General features: G+C 39.7%; 1 protein-coding gene across 1 annotated transcript; it reads right to left on the bottom strand.

The window, feature by feature from the left end:
* Positions 1-7,155: 7,155 nt before the first annotated feature.
* Positions 7,156-24,643, bottom strand: LOC308392651 (cytosolic purine 5'-nucleotidase-like). The gene is made up of 18 exons (XM_080875784.1): positions 24,467-24,643; positions 23,332-23,405; positions 22,541-22,658; positions 22,334-22,429; positions 18,362-18,453; positions 18,183-18,240; positions 17,973-18,066; positions 17,827-17,880; positions 17,668-17,751; positions 17,208-17,243; positions 17,011-17,118; positions 16,863-16,929; positions 16,594-16,764; positions 16,466-16,517; positions 15,898-15,958; positions 14,096-14,272; positions 13,915-14,005; positions 7,156-13,823 (listed from the first exon to the last, which is right to left on the bottom strand). The coding sequence occupies exons 1-17, from the start codon at positions 24,523-24,525 to the stop codon at positions 13,916-13,918; spliced, it is 1,491 nt and encodes a 496-aa protein (XP_080731910.1). The 5' UTR covers positions 24,526-24,643; the 3' UTR covers positions 7,156-13,823; position 13,915.
* Between the last annotated feature and the right edge of the window lie 79 nt (positions 24,644-24,722).

Below are 24,722 nucleotides of genomic sequence, written 5' to 3'. Positions count from 1 at the left end.
TTGTAAGATATTTTGGCGAGATGGTCCTAAAACTCGGGAAGCTGGCCCTTGCCTGGAATGCAGGGTTTTGTATTTAGAGGCGCTCGTACCGCTCTCTCCTTTTGATCCTAAAATTAGAGACATGCAGATCAAGACACAGTCCCAATTAGCCAGCAACTGCTGTAGGAATCAATCCTTTGTTTTAATTTATGGGGACAGAAGATCAATAAAATCCAATGAACTTTCAGGATATTTGTCTAGTACTAAGTGTGAAAGCTGCACATGAAATAGAGACAAATGTGGATATAAGCCTCGCTGGTGTGTCTTAAGGAGTGCCAAACACAATTCATATGAAAGGTTTTCCAATAATATCAAAAATATTTGGATGAATTCTGCACAAGAGTTTTAAAAAACAATGCAAAAGTCACGAAAAACAGATTTGATTGGGCTTAACTAATAAAAAACAACAACAAGCCTATATTAATCTACGCAACACTGTCAGTATGTATATTAAACTGAGTATAAAGTCTATATGTATTCATTGTCCATCTTCAGAGCTTCTCTGTTTCAGAGGTTGATTGCACTTCCTCAGTCTGCACGGCACATCTGAGCACACATAGTAATTTCACCTATCATTACAGGAAGACTCATCTAAGCAGTAAACATCTAATGAGGGAAAGCTCATAATAAATTTCAGAGTCAGTAGCAGATGAACTCATCCAGTGCGGGTAATTTAAAAAGTGCTGGTATTCATTGGCAGTGGCCCCTTAACTCATTTTAATGGCATAGAGGTTCCTTCCCCTTCTTCTTCTCCTTCTTCTCCTCTCCTCAAACCAGGCATTCCTGGCTTGTTTAAATAAGGCCTGCCTGCCTGCCTGGGCGGGGGTGGATTCCCCTCTGGCCCTTTGCCCTTTGACCTAATGTGCATTCCGTATGTAAAGTGAGGAATTCCTCTGAAGTTCAGCTAATGGGGTTGAGTTTTTTCATCCTTTGGACTCTGCTCCTGCACTCGCCCGGTGGAAGTGAGGGGGGGGGGGGGGAAACAAGCCTGACGTAGCCTTCGCTGTGAGTTATGGACGAGGTTTGTTGTTTGTTGGTGGTAGGAGAGGAATCGATGTCTCCCACCCGCAGGTTTTGAGCTTCAGTAAGTTTCTGCAGTGATCCTCATGACTAATTGATTTAATGGAGGGTGCTGTTGAATGGAGGCATGAAGGTCTGTGGAAGCTGAAGGCTGTTTGGTGCTTCCACTCCCTGCTACCACTACAGCTCAGCTGTTGGGTTAATATGATGACAATAAAATTATTACTGATGCTTTTGAGTTTTTTCCCCGTTATTTATTCCAAGGGGGGCTGGGAGTCTCTGGGTAGAGGGGACAGATTGAGCCCCTTGTGGCAAATTTGTGACACTGAGCTGTATAAATACAAACAGAACATGTGTCAACAAGCAAAATCACAAATTATTAACCTGCGCTGACATGATTCATAGTAGACTGGTGAACAGTTTCTATAATTTTTAGTCGAGCACTGAAAGGCATTTTGTTTATTTTTGATATCCTCTTTACTTCATAAACTCCACTCGTCTTTTTTAAAAACTACCAACTTTACTAACTTTAATAACCCTCACCCTAACTTTTAGAAGACCGCCATAAACCTTTGATCACTGGTTTGTGGTGCATGATAATGTAGTTGTGACCAGCTATAAGAACATTTTTTGTAAGGTTTGTAGGTCTCAGTATCCAATTTTGTCTTTTTGATTCCTGAAGCTGAGTCGTTAATGTAAATTATTACATTAACGACGTTATCATGATCTCTATCAGAGAAAAAAATGATGGTTCTGCCTTCAGTCAAATTTCTATTCACCAACTTTATTTATTGTGTGCTTTGTCTATTTTTTAACAAACGGATTACACGTAAAACAAAAGTATAGTGAAGGCGAGGGAGTCTCTGACCGTAAGAGTACGAAAGGTGCAATTAAACCTTTGAGCGACTTAATACATGTGCATGCGCAATGTTTATTCACTATTTCCTTCCACTAAATATCAAAGTTATTGCCATTACATGGATATATGGAGAACATTTTTGAGGTGAACTGAAGAGCAAAACGAAAAGTATTGTGATTACACTTACTAAAGATATAGTTCAAATGTTATATATGATATGGAAATGTATTAAAAATGTGAGCTTTCTTTAAACACAAAGGTAGGTTCCAGACAAATGTACACACTGCTGTAGATTCTGACTTTACTTATGAGACATATAACTGGCTATTAAAGGCTTTTAAAACTCCAGTAATGGAAAAGCTACATATTTATCACAGATACAGGGCACATGAAAATCTTTCATATTAAATTGTGTATTAAAGCTGCTGCCTACAGCTATTTCCCAAAACATATAACTAATTAGAAAAATCATGTTTAGAACAAAAACATATTTTTGAACAGCCATGAGGTGTCAAGGTGGTAAAACAAAATTCCAGGAATGCTTCTGAGCTCCTTAAAGCTCTTAAAACACAAAATCAGGGTTAAAGATAAAGAAGAGGGGAAAATGTGCCGCCTTGTGACTTATTCTTTCACGTGTCCTGCCCTGTGAACTTTTGGGTCATCAGATAACGAGCCATCAACATTTGTGATTACATTTCTCAGGTAAAACCGCGGCACAGAGCTGAAGTGATGAAGTGTAAGTGAAGATGGATCGTGGGCTCCTTTGCTGTTGTGCTTTAGGAGCCATGTGTACTGTTGGAGAAGCTGTAAAGGCTGTGCCACCCACACAGCTGGAATGTCATGTATGCAGTCCATAGAGTCTGTTTCAAGAAAGAGGAGAGAGGGGGGAGGTGAGGTGGGGAAACCTCTTTTAGGAAGGGAGCCGGTGCTCGAGGTGGGGTCTTCTACTACTACGTCTTCCACTACTAGCACTAATACTACTGCTGCTACTTCATAAAAAAAGATGAAGCAGAAAACACCTCTCTCCACTGACCAAAACCTTCTCCATTAACCTTTTTCTGTGTGTGGGAAATTATCAATGACGATCCATCACAGTTGTTTGGTCTTCAGCCGACGAGAGGCGAGAGGAAATGTTGAGGGGGAGAGACACGTAAGATGGAGGGATAGGGGGTTGGTAGAGGTTAAAGGGCAGAGGAAGAAAGGAGGTACATTTTCGGAGGATGGGAGGTTGGGAAAAAGAGAGGGAACAATAACTCCCATGTTTAAAAGGCTTTTCTCAACCCCCATGACACCTCACACAGGCAGCAGTTTAAAGTCAGGCCTTTTTTTTTAGCTTTTAGCTGGTAATTTTCTCCCAAGCTCGAGCTCAGAAGAAACATTTTGTGAAAAATGAAACATTTTTTTTATGTTTAAAAATATGTTTTTTGCTTCTGTTATTTGCTTAATGAAAGGAGGATTTGAGTGCACCACATCCTGTGTTTCTATAGGTGTATTCCTTCTTTAATGTCCTCTAGATTAACCAGTTTAATTAAGGTGTAGCTATCTCTGTTTTGGGAAATACTGATCTTCTAAATGTTTTTTAAAGTTAAACCAAAAAAAGAAAAATAATTGAAAAAATCTGATAAAACTGAATTGTTTGATCCTTTTAACTCGTGGTTTATTTATTAAATTATATCAGACGTAATTAGCTCAGAAAACATCAGCCCTAAATGTCAGAAATGTAGATAAAATGTCCTAAAAGGTGTAAAATTAACTTATAGATGTGTCAGGAACTGCAGTATATATGTGCATAAATGAACGGTGACATTATTGGTGTGTTTTCAGTGATAGCTGCTTTATCAGAAACTGTAAACAAATTTGCTTTATTAACAGTTTATAGTTTAAACCTAAAATGTAAAGGTTGAATTGTGGGATCCTCGTAAATGTGAGTCAAACACTGTATTTAAATCAGGAAACACATGTTTGAAATAATCATAAAACATATGTTGTTTTAGTCTTTGTTATTTACAGAATAAATTATTCAGTTCTGTAAATCTCTTAAATTACAGTTATTAAAAAATCCAACTGGATTTCCCTGAACTGAAGAATGCAAATCGTCATATCTGAATTAAACACAGCTGAAAATCAGCCTTTGGTGACCACAAACCTGATTTGAGTTTAGCTGTAAAATGGTTTAAATTGTCCAATCAATAAATGTATTTTATCTCCTTTTGTTTGATGTTATTTTATTTCAAAATATAAATATGTAATTGTGTCACATTTTAAATGAACAAATCTGAAAAGAAAGTATCTCTTTGTACTTTCTAAATTTGATTCCTTTTATTTTACCAAAGGTAAACCAAGTGTGAACAGAGTCTAATGAAGTGTATTCAGTTTTATAATCTTACAAAATATATACATATAAATTCATTTTAACAAATAATCAAGTCGTATCATAGATTAGTCGTTGCTGTGTCTTTGAAACAGTAAAATGTTTTTTTTGTAAAAGTAATTATGTCAATCCTGTTAAATACTCATTAATCTTTCCTCAAACATTTTTGAAAATATGCTTATTAATAATAGCAATAATAATAATTCATTTTCACTCCTTGTGAAACCAGATTTTTATTTTAAATCCAGCCTGAAGCAGCAGTGAATCAGCTCATTTCTCCAAATTGTTTTTGAAACTGTCTATTTCCTTTTAATAAATTAATTTCTTTAATGTGAAAAACAGGTCTATTTCATACATCCACCTAATATGGATCCACTCATTTTCATATATTGCATGTCAGTGTTTTTTAAACAGATTTCCAGTGTTCCTGGTGTATTTATCAGATTCATTAAAACGGATTTCCTGTCTGTCTGTTTCTATTTGGTTATGAATGAGGACAGAAACAATGTGTGAAAATGGGCTTCAGCAGCAGTGATAAAATCAGAATATATATACCATAATTGGTCTTTATGATCAGTTTCAGAGGTAGTAATAAACGTTGACAGGACTCGGTCCAGCATGCGAACAGTCACAGGAGGGGAAAAAAGCCTCTCTGTGTGGATTCAGATGGGACATCACTGGCCCAAACCTTCACCGGATCCATCATGCCTCGCCTTACATCAAACATATTTTGCCGACTGGCTGCACAATCAGATCCCTTCTGAGTGGGCTAGAGTCGGGTGGGTGTGTGGGGAGTAAAAAGTGGGCCCTCTCCCACTGGATAATGCCATTATTTCAGCTCCTCTGGCCAGGAATGCCAAATTTCACAGCCCGCTACTCCTCTCTGTGCGTCAATCAAAGCTCTGCGAGGGGCCGAGGCGCCCAGTAGGTCCGCCTCCAGCACCGTGTGATCCGATCCAAGCATTGACCCCTCACAAGCTGATCCATACAGGCTAATTATGGATATTCTTTAAAAGAAAAACTGTCTTAGTGGTTTAAAGCCTGTCCAAGTTGAATTTATTATTCTAATTTCTTTTAATAAAGGTTGCATATCGGCGCCCACTATGGACTACATACTACTTCCGCCTTCCTGTCATAATTATATTAAATCGATTATTTTAAATTTTGGGTCACTCCTGATGGTCTGATCCGAGCTATCCAAGCCGTGAGAATAAGCTGGACTTAGTCCACATTTTAACTAATGAGAAGCTTACTGTCCCCTCAGAGACCAATTACACACCAACCATAATCTCCTTTATAAGCGCACAAAAGGTTTGTGCGCCACGCAGTAAACGCAATAATTAGTGATTAAGTATCCAGATAATGTGCGGGGCAGATGATGAGAAATTTGTGAATGGGAAACATTTAATCAGGTATTCGTTGTACGCTGTGACGCTTCCACGCCCGCAGCCAATCCCGTGCGCGCTGAAAATGTCGAACACGCCGAAACCAAACCAATGGCGCATCATATAGCAAAGACTAGCGCAAGAAGAGGCCAATCAGCGGGAGGCATGCAAACGAGGAATTTGCTCCGGCAGGCTCTGAATGTCAAGTAGTCAAAGATGGAGTCCGGGTCTGCGAGGCCGTGTGCTTGTGCATGGAAGACTTGCGATTTTTTCTGACTCTCCGAGCTCCGCAGATTTGATCCGTATCCACCCGCAGCCTCGCAGGATGACGGCTCGAATCCTCAAACTAGCGGAACGCGAAGTGTGGTTTGTGGAGAGGGCTGCTTTTCTTTGTTTTATGGACAACTTTTTCCCTTTTCTCCCCCCCCCCCCCCCCCTTTCTCTCTCTCTCTCTTTTTTTTTTTTTTTTTTTTTTGCCCATAACGGATTGTCCCTCCCTGGCTTGATACTATTCATGATTTTGGAGGAGGAGGTTATGGAGGTGGAGAAGGTGGAGGAGGGGGAGGTTGGCCACGATGAGTTGTAGCTGATTTTTATTTATTTTTAAAATCTTTTCTTTTTTGTGTGCGTAAATTGTCAGGAGCTCAGTGCAAACTTGGAAGTTGCAAAGGTCGAGATACGAAGATTTTCCTGTTTCTGTGACCTAAAGGAGCAAAACGGCGATAAGAGTTGAGTGAATCCCGCGCGCTGCGCATCTGGAAGCTCGTTTCAAAACTTGATCAGGACACGATTTAACGCCTTGTGGACAGACACCCCGCGTCCTCCACCTTATCGCGCCGTTATCTTAGTGCGGTGGGTCTCTCCGAGGGGGGTTCGGTGGGTGGGGGGGACATTTTCACGGTGCTAGCGTGTGCGTACGTTTAGTGCAGCCTATATGCTGTTGTGCAATCTAACAAGTCGTCAGTATGGTTCTGTGGGTTTGTGAGAGCTGGCCGGAGTGGCTCGCACAGCAAAGCCAGCGCTTCTAGATGGCGTATAGGCCGCTCACAGAGATGTATGGCGGATAAAGCTCCCAAGAACAGGTAAAAAAAGGGGGGAAGAAAAAAGGGGTGGGTGGGGGGAGAGGAACACCTTGAGGTGTATTTATAGGAATCGTCAGATGTCTGAGGAATGAGGAAGCTACGCTGTGTTCTGGACGCTTGCAACGCCTCTTTCCTGTCATGCTATAGATTCTGTACGTTGTGTAACTGCGCACCCATTGTGTAAACTTGCAGGATTTGCTTCACTTTTATTTCCAGGGAGTGCTACAGTTTACTAATTTTTTCCTGTATTGATGCAAACTTTTTTTTCAGTTTGAATATGTTAAATAATTTAGCTCAATTTTTCCCCCACCATGTGTTCGTTTTGCACAAAACTAATATTTATTTATTTTTAAAATGTGTTTTTATAGTTTGGCATTATCAGCCCTGGCTCTTTGAATCCTTTGAGAGAGAGAGAGAGAGAGAGAGTGTGTGTGTGTGTGTGTGTGTGTGTGTGTGTGTGTGTGTGTGTGTGTGTGTGTGTGTCCCCCCTCCCCTGTTTCCAACCTCCCATTTCTCCACCAAAATTAGAATGCATGTCATTCACTGGAGAGAATAGTATGGGCCCACATGCTGGGAAATTCCCATTCTCCCAGGGTGAGAGTAACCAATGCTGTTTAATTTGGGAAGTTCATTTAACTCCTCAGCTGAAAAGCTATACTGTTAATCTGTGACATCCTAACTTTTGTTTCCAGGACATGCACGCTTGCAGGGCTGAACTTTTTTTGAGCTAAACCCATGACTTTGTGCAGAAGTAACAATTTGTTTCCGGTTTAATTTAGTTAGTTTGCAAACTAACTTTACTTTTTTTTCCCTCTTTTTTTTTTTTTTCTGATCCGTGTGTGTGTGTGTGTGTGTGTGTGTGTGTGTGTGTGTGTTTGTGTGTGTGTGTGTGTTTTAATTCATTTGTGTGATTTAAGCGACTGTTTGTTGCAGGGCTGAGAAAACAAGGTGGGTAGTTGAGTCAGTATGTGCAGTGGAGGCTGATTGTGTCCATGTTGTTGTCCACTGCCCTTTTTCTGTTGCACTACTGGACACTGAGATGAGCAGTGCAATATTAAAAGGGCATTGGCTGATGAAACAGACACTCAAACCTCCCTTTACTGCCTTAACTCTTAACCTGCGTGTGGAGAGATTTTTTTTTTTTTTTTTTTTCCCCCGGGTGTGCTTAAATGTGATGCAACTGTGTCTCCTGCTGCACAGAAACCTGTAGACTTAAGTCCACACTCGACAGACGTTATCAGCCACATGGAAGAAGACAGGTAAATTTGCATTTCAACACCCACCTTCTTGTTTTGTTATAAATAACACCTTTGCTTCTTATTTAAGCGTAATTGGAGTTTGGCTGTGAAGAATGGCTGTAACCCCCCCCACCCCCCCACCCCATGTCCATGTGCTGACACATGCTGAGGTCAGCTGCTTTGACAATGTTGCACTACTGTACCATCCATTCTAGCAGTGCAATAGTATTGTCATAGCATTTGGCCTCAGTTCACACTAAAACCGGTGCTTAAAGGGCTCGCTTCAGACGAGCTTGTGTAGAAGTAAAGCCAGTGTCTGATGGCAGGTAGAGGCAGAAAGCCTCCTAAGCTGTTTACCTAGTACTGTATTTACAGAGCAGAGTTTACACACATTTTCTAGGCTGACATAAGTCCTTGTGACCAGAGTTTTGGGTAATGGTTCACAAATGAGGCACATGAAGTAAAGAAGACACATATGGTACAGTTGGGTTTTTCTTTTTTTAGGAGGGGTCAAGCTTGTGATGGAAATCATCACATATTTCCATCAGGCGCCAAACAAAGTGTGAATTTAACTTAAAAAAAAACCCACACACACAACTGTAGATGGATTTGAAGTAAAAGCGGACACTGCAGTTTATTTATGTTAAAATGATTAAACAATCAAGTTTTTCTCTTCTTATCAGACTTCTACCTTTTTTCTTCATGGTGTTCTGTTGTCAATGAGATGGTGAGCATGGATGTTGGGGTAAAATAAGCAGATGAAAAAGAAAAGGAGGAGGGGTGGGAGGTCAATGTATGTGGGGGGGGGGTTTCTTTCTTTCTGAGCATCCTCGGTGGTAGCAGGTCGATGGGGGGAGGGGACGTTTGTGAGGAATGTAGGGAGCAAGGCCCTCTCACCCTCTTGCCTTTTGCCTTCCCTTTATTTTCTTTCTTCCTTCTCTTTCCGTGTCGAGATTAGGTGTCACTGCTCCTGTGTGCGTGCGTGTGTGCCTCGTGTTTGAACCCTGAAGTAGGAGAGCAAAGACGTTTGTTTTGATGACTGTCAGCGGACCTTTCTGGGTGGAAATGTTTAACCACAGTCCAGTTGCTGTTACAAGCTGCTGGAGAAGGACTCAAGGTATTATTAAAAACAGACAGGAAGCATATTTTGGGGCACAGATTGCCCCGCTGCAGTAAAAGGTTTCAGGTGAAAAGAAAGTTTGCTGTGACTGTGTAGTAAAGCTGGTTTATAGAATCTCATTAGGTCTCTCCAGAAAGGAACAAGGGAAAAAAAAGACAAAAAAGAAAACGTATGATAGTAATAATACATTTTAAACGGTGACAGAGGTGTTTCAGATGTAAAGGTGGGTCTTTCTGATTGCTCACCAGAGGGAAAACAAAAGCAGGCTTCAGTCACTTGACTGTGTGAAATTCTTCCTGAGTAAAGAACGTGACTTGTTTAGGCTTGCTTGCAATGCTTGCTGGGAAATCCTGGAATGTGTGGAATGGGGGACGGTGGTGCTTCTGCAGCTATCTGACTGCATAGAGCAGCAAGTATCCTGCAGTGAAACCCAACATGTCAGCAGTGCTTTTTGAGCAGCTTAAAACCTCAATCAGAGAATGCACGGTTAAACTCCAGGCAAGAGAAGCTAATTAAATGATTACATGAACTCAATTACAGAGCAAACGCTGTGCTTGTTTTGTTTGTCATTTATTTTTGGAGCTACTGCTCACGAGTTAATGTGTTTGATTTAGTTTTTGGTAATGTACATTTTTGAAAAGGGGGAAAAAAAACAAGTTAAATTATGTGATGCATTTATATAATTGATCTTAAACCAAGTAAATGTGTATTTCTTTTAAATAATTTATTTAACAGGTTTGTGAAACCTTTCTCATTAATCTGCTGTCATGTTCTTCTGTCACCCTCTCTCTAAATAAAGTCAGTTAAATTTACATCTTTGTCAGTTTTTTATTTTTTTTGCAAAATGATGGGTTTAAATGAAACCACACGATTGCACAGCAGATGCAGCATTCTCATAAAAATATAAATTGCCCTTTATACTCCAGTGACAAAGTCTAGAAAGTAGAGGGTGGAAAAAAAACATGAAAATTGTCAGTTTTTGTACCTAAACTTTGAAATCCCTGCAGGCCTTAAACGGACGGTTTAGCAGGGTGCACTTACAGCTTCGACAGTTTTGATGCACAAACAGATTTTCGCTCTGGATCTTGTTGCAAAATTGTGTTGCATTTATTAAAAACATTTATTTATTTATTTTGCAAAACTTACAGAACTCCATTTTTAATTTGAGAGGAAACTAGAAAGTTTAGAAAGATGGCAGAAATCCTGCCTTAAATAATCAACTATTGTGAGTACGTGTGAACCGTATCGGTGTTATTGTGTCGTGGAAAAAATAAAAGTATATATTTGGGTTTAAATTTCACTTGGTGTAGACTATCCAGTCAAGTGGAAGACGGGGAAAACACTCAGAGCTTCACACGCAGTGAGGAAAAATGTTTGTAAATGCAAACAATGACCCAGCAAAGGCATAGGATCAACAAAGTGAAAATCATTAGGTTTGAAATTCATATGGCAAACATTAGGGGGTCAAACTCATCTGACTTCATGGGCCTTATACAGCCCAGTTTGACTGTAAGTGGGCCGGAGCAGTAAAAACCACCAGTAACTTTCAAATTACACCTCCAAGACTTTCCATTTGTTTTAGTGTAAGTAAGCACAATTTATTTTTAAATGTTTATATTCACTGAACCTTCCGTTTGCAAAGTAGATGATGAACAAGAAATAAAATATGATTTTTTTTTTTAGTTTGTTGTGAACAATAGTATCTTATTTGTAGGCTCAGATCTAAAACCACTTTGGCATTCCATACATTTTCACTCTCGTGCAGTGATGCTGCTTTCGCTGCATAACAAAGCAAATAACTGGAATTATTAACGATTTCTTTGGCATTTTCACACTTTGCAAAGCCATTCAGTGTGGTGACATTTTTCACATTCTAATAAATGCAACAAACAGTTCAGAAAGGCCTCCAACCAAAAGCACATTAGCCACTGTGTTTAAATCAAACAGCAGGTTCTGGATGCTTCGACGGTGTGATGAGCTCTCTGGAGAGCAGACATGCTGTCATCGTTCAGCCGGGGTGCCATGTTAACCCTGACTGATGATAAAATACATCTAAACTGTGGCAGTAATACACATGTTGCATATATTGTAAAATATTTGCATAATTGTTCCCATTATATGCTTTTAGAAATTCATAACCACAGACTCTTTCACCACGTCTGTGCACTTGGATTTTGAGTCACATTCATTTCCCCCCAAAACACAGAACATATACGTGTTTTAATGGATTTCACCAACAGTATTATGGCTACTCGTGTTTCAAGTTCTCCTTTAATATCATGATAAAAATCATTGCTGTGAATTTTGTTTGCCAAAAATAATGCTGGTGTGAAACTTTATTAATGTCACGGCCCTATTTTGGATCCTGATGGCACTCCTCTTCCTCCTCTGTTTAAGCAGTTAGGCTATTAAAGGAGTGATCAGACGCTAAATTATTTTAAAGACAAACAGTTGTGATTTACAGTTCTCCCATCAGAGAGCGGTGTGGTGGCTATTGTGTGATGCGTAGGGTAGATTTGTATGTTAGTCTGATTTTTGGACAAGTCTAAAAAGGAAATTATTGTATTTTTGGCAGGGAACAAGTTTCCTATTTTATATAATCTCTTTTGTATTTCAGCAACTTTCAAAATATTTGAAACAGGAAGCAATGCTTTATTTTCATATTAAAAATGGGAGCTGGTACATTTGAAAAGAAAAGCAAAACTTGTCGTTTCTCTCGGCTCTTTTCTTTGCTGAGAGATAAATGAAGATGCACAGCCTCTCTGCTGATGTGCTGACCGTGCCCATCATTTAACCCTCTTCAAAGATTCATCCCTGCTGCAGAGAGGCAGTTTAATGCCATCCAAAGGACAGGCGCTGTAGTGCAGAGGCAACTAGTGAATTTGACACAATCACAAAATGCTCGTTATGCTGATGTGATAAATGATTAATGATGAAATGAAAATTTACCACAGCGACAAACTGATCATCAGAGCCTGCTTTAGTTTCACTGAACATCAAATAGCAGCGGACGCCGAGTGTGGGTTATTCTCACAAAATGCATTCATTCAAAAGCAGATTAAACAGAAGCGATCAACTGATTTGTGCAGGTGAGAAAATACAACAGGGCAAAGCGAACACAATGACTCAAGAAACAGCAACAATAAACACGGGTGACCAACAGACAATGGGCAGGCAGAAATCCAAATAAACCAAAATAGCCCCGATACAAGAAGTGAAATCATCAAGGAAATGTTTATGTGCCTGTTTTGACAAGGAGGAGGAGGAGGGATTGAAAACTGAGCATTGGATTTACCTCTCGTGGCTTATCTGAAAACAATCTGAAGCAAGCAGCGAAAAAACGCAAAAGAGTTCATCTGTGTTAATCTTAAAGCAGCTGAAAGTTTGAAATATTTTTAAAACAATGATGACTTTAGATTAAGTTAGATTCACATTTAATCTCTTCACACACATCATCTTTACTAATGCTCTAAGTAGTTAATAAATAAAATAAAATAACACGATCAGCACATCACTGTGAAGCTGAAGTTTGGCTCCAGAGTGAAGCGTCACTGATGGTAAAGGATTTCACCATTTTCACCATCATGACACTCTGATAGAAAATTCCTCCACAATCACACATGAGCGCGGAAATCCTACAGTAACAACGGAGAGAAAGTGTGTGTGTGTGCGTGTGTTCCTGAGATACAGAAGGAGAACAAATGCTAAATGTCCAGGTGCCCTGTGTCCTGCAGAGCCACACATATTTGTGAGTGTGTTTAGGTGTTTGCTCATGGATTGCGTCACATCTGTTTATGTTGGTGCTCTCCATGATGAATGAATACCCAGATGGAGGCTCCTGATATTAACATCTGCTTCTGCTTTCATGTATTCAAAATAAATGTAACTTATTTAAGTTTAACGATCAAGACGAGCTTCTGCAACAGCTGTGAGATAAATGTTTCTGGTATAAAAGTGATGAGAGCTTTTTGGAAGATTAAATATTTGTTTGAGGAGATAAAACTATTCAATATGTTTGTTGTGGGTATAAAAATAAACTCATTCAACCACACAGGAATCAATCCTCAGGTGGGCTGCAGAGGTGATCAGGCGCCACCCACTGGACAAAAACTTTAATGCAGAAAGTAAAATCTTTAACTACACGTTATTTTTCCTAAAGTATGCTATATTGCTATATTTTTAAGATTTTGCCTCCTAGTTTAAACGATCTGTTGCTGAGCTTTAAAATAATAATACTTATATTTTTGTGTGAAAAATCACATCTAAAAACTGTGATTGCAACAACTACAAAAAAAATTCTGAATATTATTTATCTCTCTTAGACAAAACTGATTTATATGCTTATTTAGGAGCTTTACTTCATTGAGAACAATAAAAACGGATTTTATGAATGTTTTATTGAACCAATTCAACAGATTATGGAGTAAAGCTCCTTTTTTTGAACATTTAAAAAAAAAAAATAAACCATTACATAACCTTTAAAACTAGAAGTAAAAACACTGAGTCTGTTTCTGTTTGAAATCCTAAACTGTCAGCGTGCATGTGGAGCAGTAAGTTAATTTCGTGCTAGTGTGTGCACCTTAGGTTTACAATAAACCCTTCATGTGTGCACGGGTACAAGCAGCCGTCTTCAGTGTGTGAAATGTTAATGACAAGAAGATGCACATTACTCTGTAGCTTCTTCATCCCTGAGTCTGACTCTGCCGTCACTGCAATGGAAGAAACAAATGAACTACTTGTGAACTTTTTAACATGAACAAATGTAGAGAAGAAATACAGTTTATCATAAAGATCTGTTACCTCAGCTTTTGTTTGTGAGAGGATAGCTGTTGAGAGTAAGCGGCGATGACACAAAGTCTGGAGATGCCTCAGAAACAACCTCGTGGGGCATCTGAGAGAGAGAAAAAAAGACTCTCAGGATAAATGATGAAAGAGACAAACATCTCCTTTCTGTGATGTTTGACCAAAGAGGAGGGCTGACCAGGACTGGAGGAGCCATGAAGAGGTAATTGACGGGGTAATGCATCAGATTCAGGCAGGAGGAAGAGTACAGATCTGCATAGCGCATGAGCTGGCTGGCGAACAGCGTCTGCCTGGAGCCGCTGCGCAGGAGGCTGCCCATCTGGCCATATGACATGTCCATCCTGTAGGTCAGCAACTGCAAGTATAAAATAAACAATGCAGTGGCTTAATGGCACACATCACATCGAACATTTTAAATGTTGATGAGTGAAAATATACCAATCTGACTTCCTGCTTAGTCCAATTTAATTCTAAGAAAGTTTACTTTTTTGGGAATAGACTTCTTATAGACAGAGGGAGTCAAAAGTCATAATCTACCTCTGACGTGTTGTTTTAAGGAGATTCGTGTTACGCTCAGGAGCGTGCAGAGGTTTCCCTGCAGTCTTGGAGACCACAGATATTATCTGTTACTCGGTCATTAGTGTTACTGTCCTTCTACAGTTTTCATAGCAGAGTGCAGTTGCTGTTGTGTTGGAAATCATGTTGCACCATGAGTGTCCATGGATGGTAAATTTCCACAGAGGAAATGTGTCAGTGTACAGTTCAAGTCTCTGGCATGAGAGACACATTCCAGGAGCATGTTCATTCTTGCTCATTCAGGGATGATTTCTTGTTCAAAAACAGCTTCATTTTAACCATAAACTTTTTTGTACTGTTTTCTTTTATTCTGTCCTTTTAGCAGTAGACTGTATATGAAAGCTAGACACAACCTCAGGGTCTGAAAACTAAAGCATATTTTGAGGTGCCTTAAACCTGTATTTTTTCCAAAGGCCAGCAGGGGGCATCACCACCAGCTGGCTACAAGTCAGAATGTATAAAAGTCTATTGTAACATGACTCCCTGTTCACTTGATTTATGACCTCAGCAAACACTTTTATTGTTAACACTCATGGTTATAAGTTTTAAGTCATACTGAAAAGTTGATTATGGTCTGGTTTATGGAAAGATTGGGTATCCTTCAGTATGACACACGAATGAGTTACATCCTCAGGTTTTTTGTAGCCAAACTCACCTTTTGCTCCTCGCTACCACTTTTGAACAGCCTTTGGTGGACTCTGTTCCATCTTTTTCATACAGTCTATGGTACTGGGCGTGTCAGTGTAATCGGGGATTGTAAACAGACTCCGAACAGTTTCCATAAAATACAAATCAGGACATGATTTCAACATCAAAGGCAATTTTATGTCTTCCGTACTGTTAACATGCCAACACCTGTATTTACTATTAAAAAATACACTTATTCTGTGAACCTTAACACTATGGGTGACTTGTGCCAACTAGTGCTGCAACTCGGTGACTGTGGAAAGTTACTCAATACTTTAAAAAGTGTAGTTTTAACCATATGTAGAGCGAAGGAATAGAAACACTGTCAAAGTGGTGAAGTGAACTGTAATGGTGCTGAACGACAGTTATGCTGCACAGACACATTTGGGTTTTCTTCTGCTACAATAGTGAAGCATTGCTATCGTAGTGGTAAATTTTAGAAGTGCATTTATGCATTTAAAATGACATAAAACGTATTCCAGGTATATCTCAGGACATATGAGACATATTTATTTCATGGTGGTGATAATTTAGCTCCCATGCAGGACTTTGAGCTTTCAACATACAGAGAATGAGGCAGAATTTGAATCCAAAAAAGCATTTCTAATACCAGCTGAAGGTACAGTGTAGGTTGTACGAATGCATTGAACTTTACGCGCATCCACAACTAAGGTGTGGAAATGTTTAAAATACTGTGTTGTGGTGTGCAGAGCTCACCTTCATTCTCATATGAATGGAACCGATGTCACGATATTCTTGACTGGTGGTGTCTGGGTGCCTTCAAAAGACACATATAGAAAAATGAACACGTGCTATGTCACTTTATCTAACTGTGTCACATGTAGGAAATGAAAAATCAAATGCAAGTCTTATCAGCATTAGTGTTAGTGAGTAAATACGCAGCGAAGAGTTCTCTCGTTTGGAATCTCAAGAGCTGCAAAACATCAACAAACTTGTTTAATTTCCAGTAAAAATGCATGAATTAATAAAACATTTAAAATCTTACATATGGTTACTGAATAAAATGTTAGTCTATCCCATCTATTCATGACACAAGATGGGATTTTTTTTTTTCCAAAACTGGGGCTTGTGGGTGCTTGTGCTCCACCTGCTAGCCACATATAGAACCCTGCACCTTATGAGAACATGTTGATTATTTCATTGGGTTTAACTATTTTAAATTATAGTAATGGTAAAGCTCACCGATCTAAAAACTGCAGATCTGAGTGCCTTTCAAATCTAAACATATCTACAGGAAATATACCGAAACAAAAAATAGACTCACTTGTTAAGTTCAGCTAAGTAGAGATCAAGACACTTGAGCTCCTCAAAGATATCTGAAAAACCAAGTATTGCATCAAAACCATGACACAACAGTAAAACAGCACACAACGAGTGGATCATTGTTCTTACTTTTCCTTTCCTCCCACACTTGCAGCTCTTTGGTGAGCTCAGGAACGACCAGGAAAGTCTTCCAGCCCTGTCTCTTCTTAGACTTCAGGATGTCGCCAAAGATGTGATCTCCGACATAGAGGATGTCCTTGCCTATGACGCCCAGCAGATCACAAACAATGTCTGAGGATCCTGTAACCAGAAAACACAAGTTAAGCAGCTGAACTGAACAGAATTGAACGTTACTAATAAGGACAAAATAGTCGAAGGAAAACTCAGTGCTGTCTCACCTCCTGAGTAGACTGTTCCATGCTGGAGGTCACCGGTGTATGTCCCGATGTGAAGCTTTCCTGTGTTCTGTGTATAAAAAGGAAACAGATTACTGGAAACTGTTGATGCTCAACATTGTGATGCAACTCTTCAAACACTCTTTCACACCGTGTCCACTTGTCTCAGCACAGTCCCCTCTGCAAAGAACAGCGGCTTTTTGGTGTCCACAACAACAAGGTCGAAATACGAGCGCCAGCTCTTTCTGGGGCTTCCAGGCTGGAAGGAAAAAAAATTTTTTTTAAAATGTCATTCTCATGATTCTCTTTAGAGGACAGAAAGTCCAACCACAGTTGAAGATGCCTTACCTTCACATTACTTTCCAGCAGGTATGTCATGATGACCTTGATGAAGAAGGTAAAGTGTAAAATATACAGTTAGAATGATTTAAAAGGCAGAATGATCATTTACAATGATCTCATAAACATTAACAGGCCGCTTCATTAGGTCTACCTATTCAACTGCTTGTTAATGCAAATATCTAATCAACCAATCACATGGCAGCAACTCAGTGCGTTTAGCTGTGCCAGAACCCAGAGAAGCCAGACTACTTTGAGCCATAAAGGAAACAGTATCTCAAACTTTTGGCTTCAACATTCAGACTCAGAATTTGTTCTCCGAGGAAGGGCCTTGTTGAATATATGCCACAAAGAATTGAGGCAATTCTGAAGGAAAAAGGGGTCCAACCTAGTAATAGCAAGGTGTAGCTGACGATGGGGGCATTGATTTTCCTTTGTAGTTGGAAGGTTTTAGTCATGGCACACTCACCTCGGTGTAGTAGTAGTCACTGTTAGTGGCGAGGAAAACCTTGGCCACCTCTTTGATCCGGGTGAGGAGCACAGGGAGGTTTGGCTGTAAACATTTATACTTTCAGTGTTTCAGTCTGCTAACATAAACTCAGACTGATAATCTTTTCAGTTTACTCACATCTCTGACAACGTATTTCTCCAAATTCTTGGTAGTTAATTCTTTCAAGGATCCCTAAAAAACAGTTTGAACATTTTGTAATTTTGAGAAGTCCACACATTTTCTTTGTGTTTAACGTTGCACTTTGGCGGGTTTTGTGAACTCACCGTATCATGAGTGTAGTCCACGGCATCTCGAACATCCTGGAACATGCTTCTGTACGACATTAGCAAGTCACCGTGCTGGAAACCTTTCAGGAGGCTGGAAGAGTTTAACACAGGTATGGAAGGGACAAAGAGTTTATTCAACAGTGAATATTTCTCCAAGTCTTGGTGGGATGATAGTTTAATATAATATGGATAAAATATGTGACTTACTTTGTGTATCTGGTACATCCAGTAAAGAAGTCAACCAGGCAGGCATAGAGATAAGTCTCTGCAGGGTGCATATAAATCGTAAATTGTTTAGAATGCATAGGAAAATTTGAAAAATTGTAGAAAAGCAAAGACGCTAAACAAAATTTACACAAAGTATAGCAGAGTGCAGGATTTTATACCTGAAAGATTGAAGAGAGTGTTCAGGATGTAAAAGCGATCAGTGTCGTCTCTCTGGATGAACATGTTCGGGTAATATTTGTGAATGTCTTCACTGTGGCACAAAATGATAACACGGATCAATGTTAACAACCCAGATGCACTGACTGGCTGCAGAGAAACAAAAACATTTTTGCAAACGTGCGTGAATTTACATCTAGTTTGTGTAAATTCTTAGCTTTGAACTCACTTGCTTGTACTGACTGCTGCGATTTACAAGCAAAAAAGAAGAAGTTGACAGCCATTTCAGTGAGACAATATAAAGGCCAAAACAAAACTACTCAATTTTGAGATTCTTTTTCTTCCTTGTCTGTTGGATATCAATGCAAACCAGTGTTTATTCAGTGAGGTAATATCTCATTTTCATATTTAAAAGGAAACCTGATGTTGCTTTTTTTATAACAACAACAAAAAGGTGGGACTTAATTACACAAGTGAGACCGCTGATGTTGATAACTGTTTGTTGACATTGTGTCTATATCTAACAATTTTATGCTGACTTGATTTTTTTTAAAACAAGTTTATGGAATTACAGCCATGTTCATACACATTCCCCTGTTTTCAGAGGCTCAACAGCAATTGAACAAACCAAAATTACTTTATATATAAGAATTGCTTATAATACTTCAATAAAAATCCTTTGCAGTCAGTAACTGTCTGAAGTCTAAAAGTCTAGAAGAATGGATGTCACCAAGTGCTACGTTTCTTCCCTGAAGTTTATTTGGGATTTTCAGTCTGATGATGGCCTTCTTCACTTGCACTGACAGCTCTTTGTACCTCCTGTTGAGAGTTTCAAATATAGTTATGCACTTGGACCAGGACCTCACCTGGCTATGAAACTGTCAGGGAGCCCTCTGTCACAGAAAATAGGGGACTGTGTATAAAAATTACTGTAATGTAATTTTTGAATTTAAGCTGAAAGTTTATAAGTTAATCACATCTTGATTGTATATATATATATCTATATATCTATATCTATATCTATATATATATATATATATATATATATATATATATATATATATATTTATATTTATATTAGGGGTGCAACGATACACAAAATTCTCGGTTTGGTTCGATACTTTGGTGTCACGGTTCGATATTTTTTCGATACAAAAAAATGTTCATGCCTTTTTAATTTGTCATTTATTAAAATTATAAATATATATTTTAACTCAAAAGTACAGTTTTTAAATTTAACCCTAACCCTTGTGCGTGTTTTTTATTTTGACAGCGAATGCGCACCTGCGGACCACTTATGTGCAGCCCTGGTTATTTAGCTCGTCATATTGCAGCCACAGAAATTCTTTTGTCCATGAAACCATAAAGCTGCACTTTCTTTTTGCCTTATAGTCTGATTTGTCATAACTTCTCCGTTTTGTGGTAAGCTTTTCTTTGGCTGTCACTTCTTCACCCTGACCTTTCTTATTTGGCTCAGCAGAACTGAAATGCTTTTACACACGCACTCACATAAGCTCAGCGATTCTCTGCGCGATCAACCTCTCACATGTTTAAGCTGCGGGAGATTTCACTTGTCATGTTTGCATAGTAAGCTAACGATTAATAAGACGATGTCAGAGGAATTGGTGCGCAAATTATCATCACTCACAGATCAGTACTGTGGCTTTCTATACACAGTTCGCACGATTGCAAAGTGAAAGCAAAAAAACAAGCGCAAATTCAAAGGCGACTTCAATATGTCACATATTGACAGTGGCTCACCGATGCCAATGACATAATTACCCAGCTACATTTCTGAAAGAATGCAAAAGCATTGACATATATTTTTCCTTCCTACAAAAGCCCGACGGGCAGGGCAGAGATAGATTTTGGTAGCCCGACTGAAAAAAATCGCTAGCTCCGGGAGTCGGGCTAGCGATATTGCGAGCCCTGTATCTGATTGAGGAATCACTCATCTTTGGAAAAGAGAGTTTATTACAGAGAAATGTCTCTTTCCAAAATAAAAGCTATACTATCCGCTTCTTCTGGGCTATATTCTCAGCAGCATAAGGAGAATCCTGTGCTAACAGCTGTCTAAATGACTCGGCTAAAGTTAGTAGCATGCTTGCTTTTTTTTGTCTGCTTCCACTTGTCTTTGCACTAGGATGATGTCGGCGTAAATGTACAGTCATATTCGTTGTGTTCCCACTAGTGCTTTCAGGTTAATCTCGTTGAAATGACCTTAACGCCACAACACAGCAAATCTCCGTTAACGAGCTACCGCCGATCGCCCCGTGCATGGGGCTAGACGGCCAACACGTTAACGAGCTAACTGCGCTAACACACTAGTTCCCACCCATGTAATTGAGCATTGTGTGGCACATCCAACATACTGTTTTACTTTAGTCCATGACTCGCTTACCTTCAGGGTCATACGTCACATGAAAACCAAAATAATTCCAAACGCCAGATCTGAATGAGGGTGGGGGAGGTCCATGTTGTAAGGAGAGCTTAACTTCTGTCTCGCTAGCTTGCCCTGCGCTCTTCCTTCTGAGGATGCTGTCTGTGTTGAGCGCTCAGTGAATCTGCGTTCGACTACTCCGCCTAGGCTGCACTGTCGACCCTAGGCGGAGCAGTCGAACGCAGATTCACTGAGCGCTCAACACAGACAGCATAGTCAGAAGGAAAGTTGATAAAATAAATTACAAATTTTGTATTGTTCGATACATATGCGTACCGAACCGAAAGCACTGTATCGAACGGTTCAATATCAATACGAGTATCGTTGCACCCCTAATATATATATATATATATATATATATATATATATATATATATATATATATATATATATATATATATATATATATCCAACTGACCGAGTGCTCAGTGAATACCTCAGGCAGCAGAAACCCAAGAAAGAGGAGGGAGACGAGGAACCATCATGGAAGGACAGGCCCCTGCACGGTATGTACCACCGGCAGATAGAGGAGGTGGCTGATATCCAGAAATCCTACCAGTGGCTGGACAAAGCTGGACTGAAAGACAGCACAGAGGCACTAATCATGGCAGCACAAGAACAATCTCTGAGTACAAGATCCATAGAGGCTGGGGTCTATCACACCAGGCAAGACCCCAGGTGCAGGCTGTGTAAAGATGCCCCAGAGACAATCCAGCACATAACAGCAGGGTGCAAGATGCTAGCAGGCAAGGCATACATGGAACGCCATAACCAAGTGGCCGGCATAGTGTACAGGAACATCTGTGCCGAGTATAACCTAGAAGTCCCGAGGTCAAAATGGGAGATGCCCCCAAGGGTGGTGGAGAATGACCGAGCTAAGATCCTGTGGGACTTCCAGATACAGACGGACAAAATGGTGGTGGCTAACCAACCGGACATAGTGGTGGTAGACAAACAGAAGAAGACGGCCGTAGTGATCGATGTAGCGGTTCCGAATGACAGCAATATCAGGAAGAAGGAACACGAGAAGCTGGAGAAATACCAAGGGCTCAGAGAAGAGCTCGAGAGGATGTGGAGGGTGAAGGTAACGGTGGTCCCCGTGGTAATCGGAGCACTAGGTGCGGTGACTCCCAAGCTAGGCGAGTGGCTCCAGCAGATCCCGGGAATAACATCGGAGATCTCTGTCCAGAAGAGCGCAGTCCTGGGAACAGCTAAGATACTGCGCAGGACCCTCAAGCTCCCAGGCCTCTGGTAGAGGACCCGAGCTTGAAGGATAAACCGCCCGCAGGGGCATGCTGGGTGTTTTTTATATGTGTGTGTGTGCGTGTGTGCGTGCGTGCGTGCGTGTGTGTGTGTGTGTGTGCGTGTGTGTGTGTTGAATTCAACTGGCCCAGCCTTGCTTGGGTTTTAGTCTTTATGTTTCTGTCTCTTTCTCTCTGCCTGTCCTCACCTCGATGATCTCTATCATTCCAAACAGTACAAAATAGATTATACAAACATTTTCTTTACTGTATTCACTTGTTTCCAACTTTACCCTTTGAGGAACTGAAAGCCATGACTGCAGACTAATATATTTCCATTTGAGTCCACCTTCAGGAGGTTCCCATATGTAGTGTCAACCACTAAGCCACTGAGGGGGAGAAAAGGGGAGAAGGTTTATCAATAATAGACAAGAACAAAAAAAAATATAAGAAGAATTGATTGGCTACTTCATTGTAGCGTAAATCGACTTGGAACTAACCGAGTGGGGAAGCTGGGGTCGTACTTGTAGCGCAGAATCTCATGAGGGTATCCAATGGACACCATCCTGTCTCGTATCTGCTCAAAGCCCAAGCTCTCGTAGTCGGGAGACGTATACGCTGCAAGCAGAAATGCACACAGCAAAAGCATGAATACACAATCATCCACTGTTGTGCAGCTTGTTTGAAAGGAAAGTCAGAAACTATAATGAAGAATTCAGCACAGAGAGTTCAAAATTATGAATGAAGACAACATGTAGCATCTTCAGGGTGATTTAATATTTTATACACATGCTGTAAAAAGTATGATAAGCAAAATATAGTTTAAAAATGAACAAATATAGATTAAGTACCTTATACTTCATTCTGCTCAGGGAAGGGTTTTATCCTTTGTTAAGTAATAATGACTTTATTGGTAGGATACATGGTATCCTGTTGGTATCTAGACCATTATACACTCTATATATTGTACTATAGATAAATAGGTGGCAATTTTTAAAAGTGTGCAGTAAACATAAATTAAACAATCAAGTTAAAGTAAAAGTAAAAATGACGTTATTATACAGTTATACATAAACTGTACTGTTCTTGGCCAAGTGTATCAAATGTAAACATTGTATAGCTGACATCATCACAACACTGCAAACTTAAGGATTTGTAGGTAAATAATAATCCTATGACTCTCTGTGCTAGACACAGTCATGTTCCTCAGAAAGCAAGGAGAAGTACAGATAACTCAATATCAAATAGAATAAATAAAGATGATTAAACTTTTTTTTTTGCTTCTACTTACTTGCTAGCGTGTAGTCCATGTCGAAGCCATAGCATTTAATATTTTCCAGCGTCAGGCTTCTGTTGACAAACACCCTGTGATCAAACAGAAACACAGCTGAAGGCAGACAGTCATAGAAATTCATTTTTTATGCACTATGGTCAATTTGATGTTTTCATTTATCAGAATGGGTTTCCTAAGGTTCAGTTTGCATCTTGGCTTTTTGACATCAGGTCTGCCCTGAGATGTGGATTAAATGAATCTTCAAGGGGCAGAAGTCATTTAGTGTGTGAAGCTATGATTTAATTTATCTTTTCCACCAAAGAAATTCAGAGACTTCCATACTTAGTTTGAACCTATCCTACCCTTGAAGTCCCTCAAGTCAGGGTGGTGCTGGGTGGAGGCTAAAGATGTTATCAAAACCAATGTCATCACAGATGTTTGAAATGACTGCCAAATACTTAACATGGTGTATTTTGAACAACATATTAAAAATAATCATGACGTATTTTTGTCTGTCATGTATTTTCTACATCATTTGCCCCCAGATGCTACCTTTTAACCACACAGAGCAGGGAGGCCTGTCTGCAGCACCAGGATGGCCCAGTCTCAACCTTTCCTGACAGTTCATACATATAGAGTTGCTGTAAATAATTAATCTGTAAGCTCTTGTTCTGTGAATGTGTTTCTCCTGAGTTCCACACAGAAAATAAAAGCTGTCAGCAAGGGAGTGTTTCTGATGCAGGAGCACTTACTGACAGGAAGCAGCTGAATAAGCTGATGATTCAAATAGTTGTGTAGGTTAGAGTGCAAACTTTCAGAATAGAGAAATAGGTCAGAATGTCAGAAAGCACTGGAAGTTGTGGAAATATACCAGTGGATTTTTTAAATTTATTTTTTGCAATTCATTGTCTAACTTATTATATGAGCAACAGTATTCTTATGATGTAAAAATACGTAATTAACTTGTGATCAGCAAAAATGCAAAGAAAGAGCTGAAACTGACGACTTTTCTTTTCTTTTTGTGTTCTTTTTTTAAAAATATATTGTAAAACCTTAGAAATTCTGATCGTGGAAATTCATCTTTAGGTTAAAAAGTGTTTCAATTAGCAGCAGTTTACATATTCGTGTGCAATATTACCCCAGTTGAACTTACTTTTGTTCAAGGCGCCTCTTCTTCTCCTCGGTGGAGATGCTTGTGTCCATTGCCTCCATGGTCCACACCTGCTGATGTGCAGCTCCTCTTTTCAAAGAGGTATTTAAATTCTCAAATGTACCCAAAACTTTGTAGGCGTGCCGCTGAGCGTCTTCTCTGTTTTTGTGCACATGTTGAAACCCCTCCTTTTGACTAAGTGCTCATTAATGACGTAAACGGCCGTGGGACACGCGCACGCAGCCTGCCGCCCCCCTGC

Source organism: Rhamphochromis sp. 'chilingali' (genome assembly GCF_963969265.1).
Source record: "Rhamphochromis sp. 'chilingali' genome assembly, chromosome: 2".
In the NCBI taxonomy this organism is placed as follows: Eukaryota; Metazoa; Chordata; class Actinopteri; order Cichliformes; family Cichlidae; genus Rhamphochromis; species Rhamphochromis sp. 'chilingali'.
This window is presented reverse-complemented; position numbering and strand designations above follow the sequence as displayed.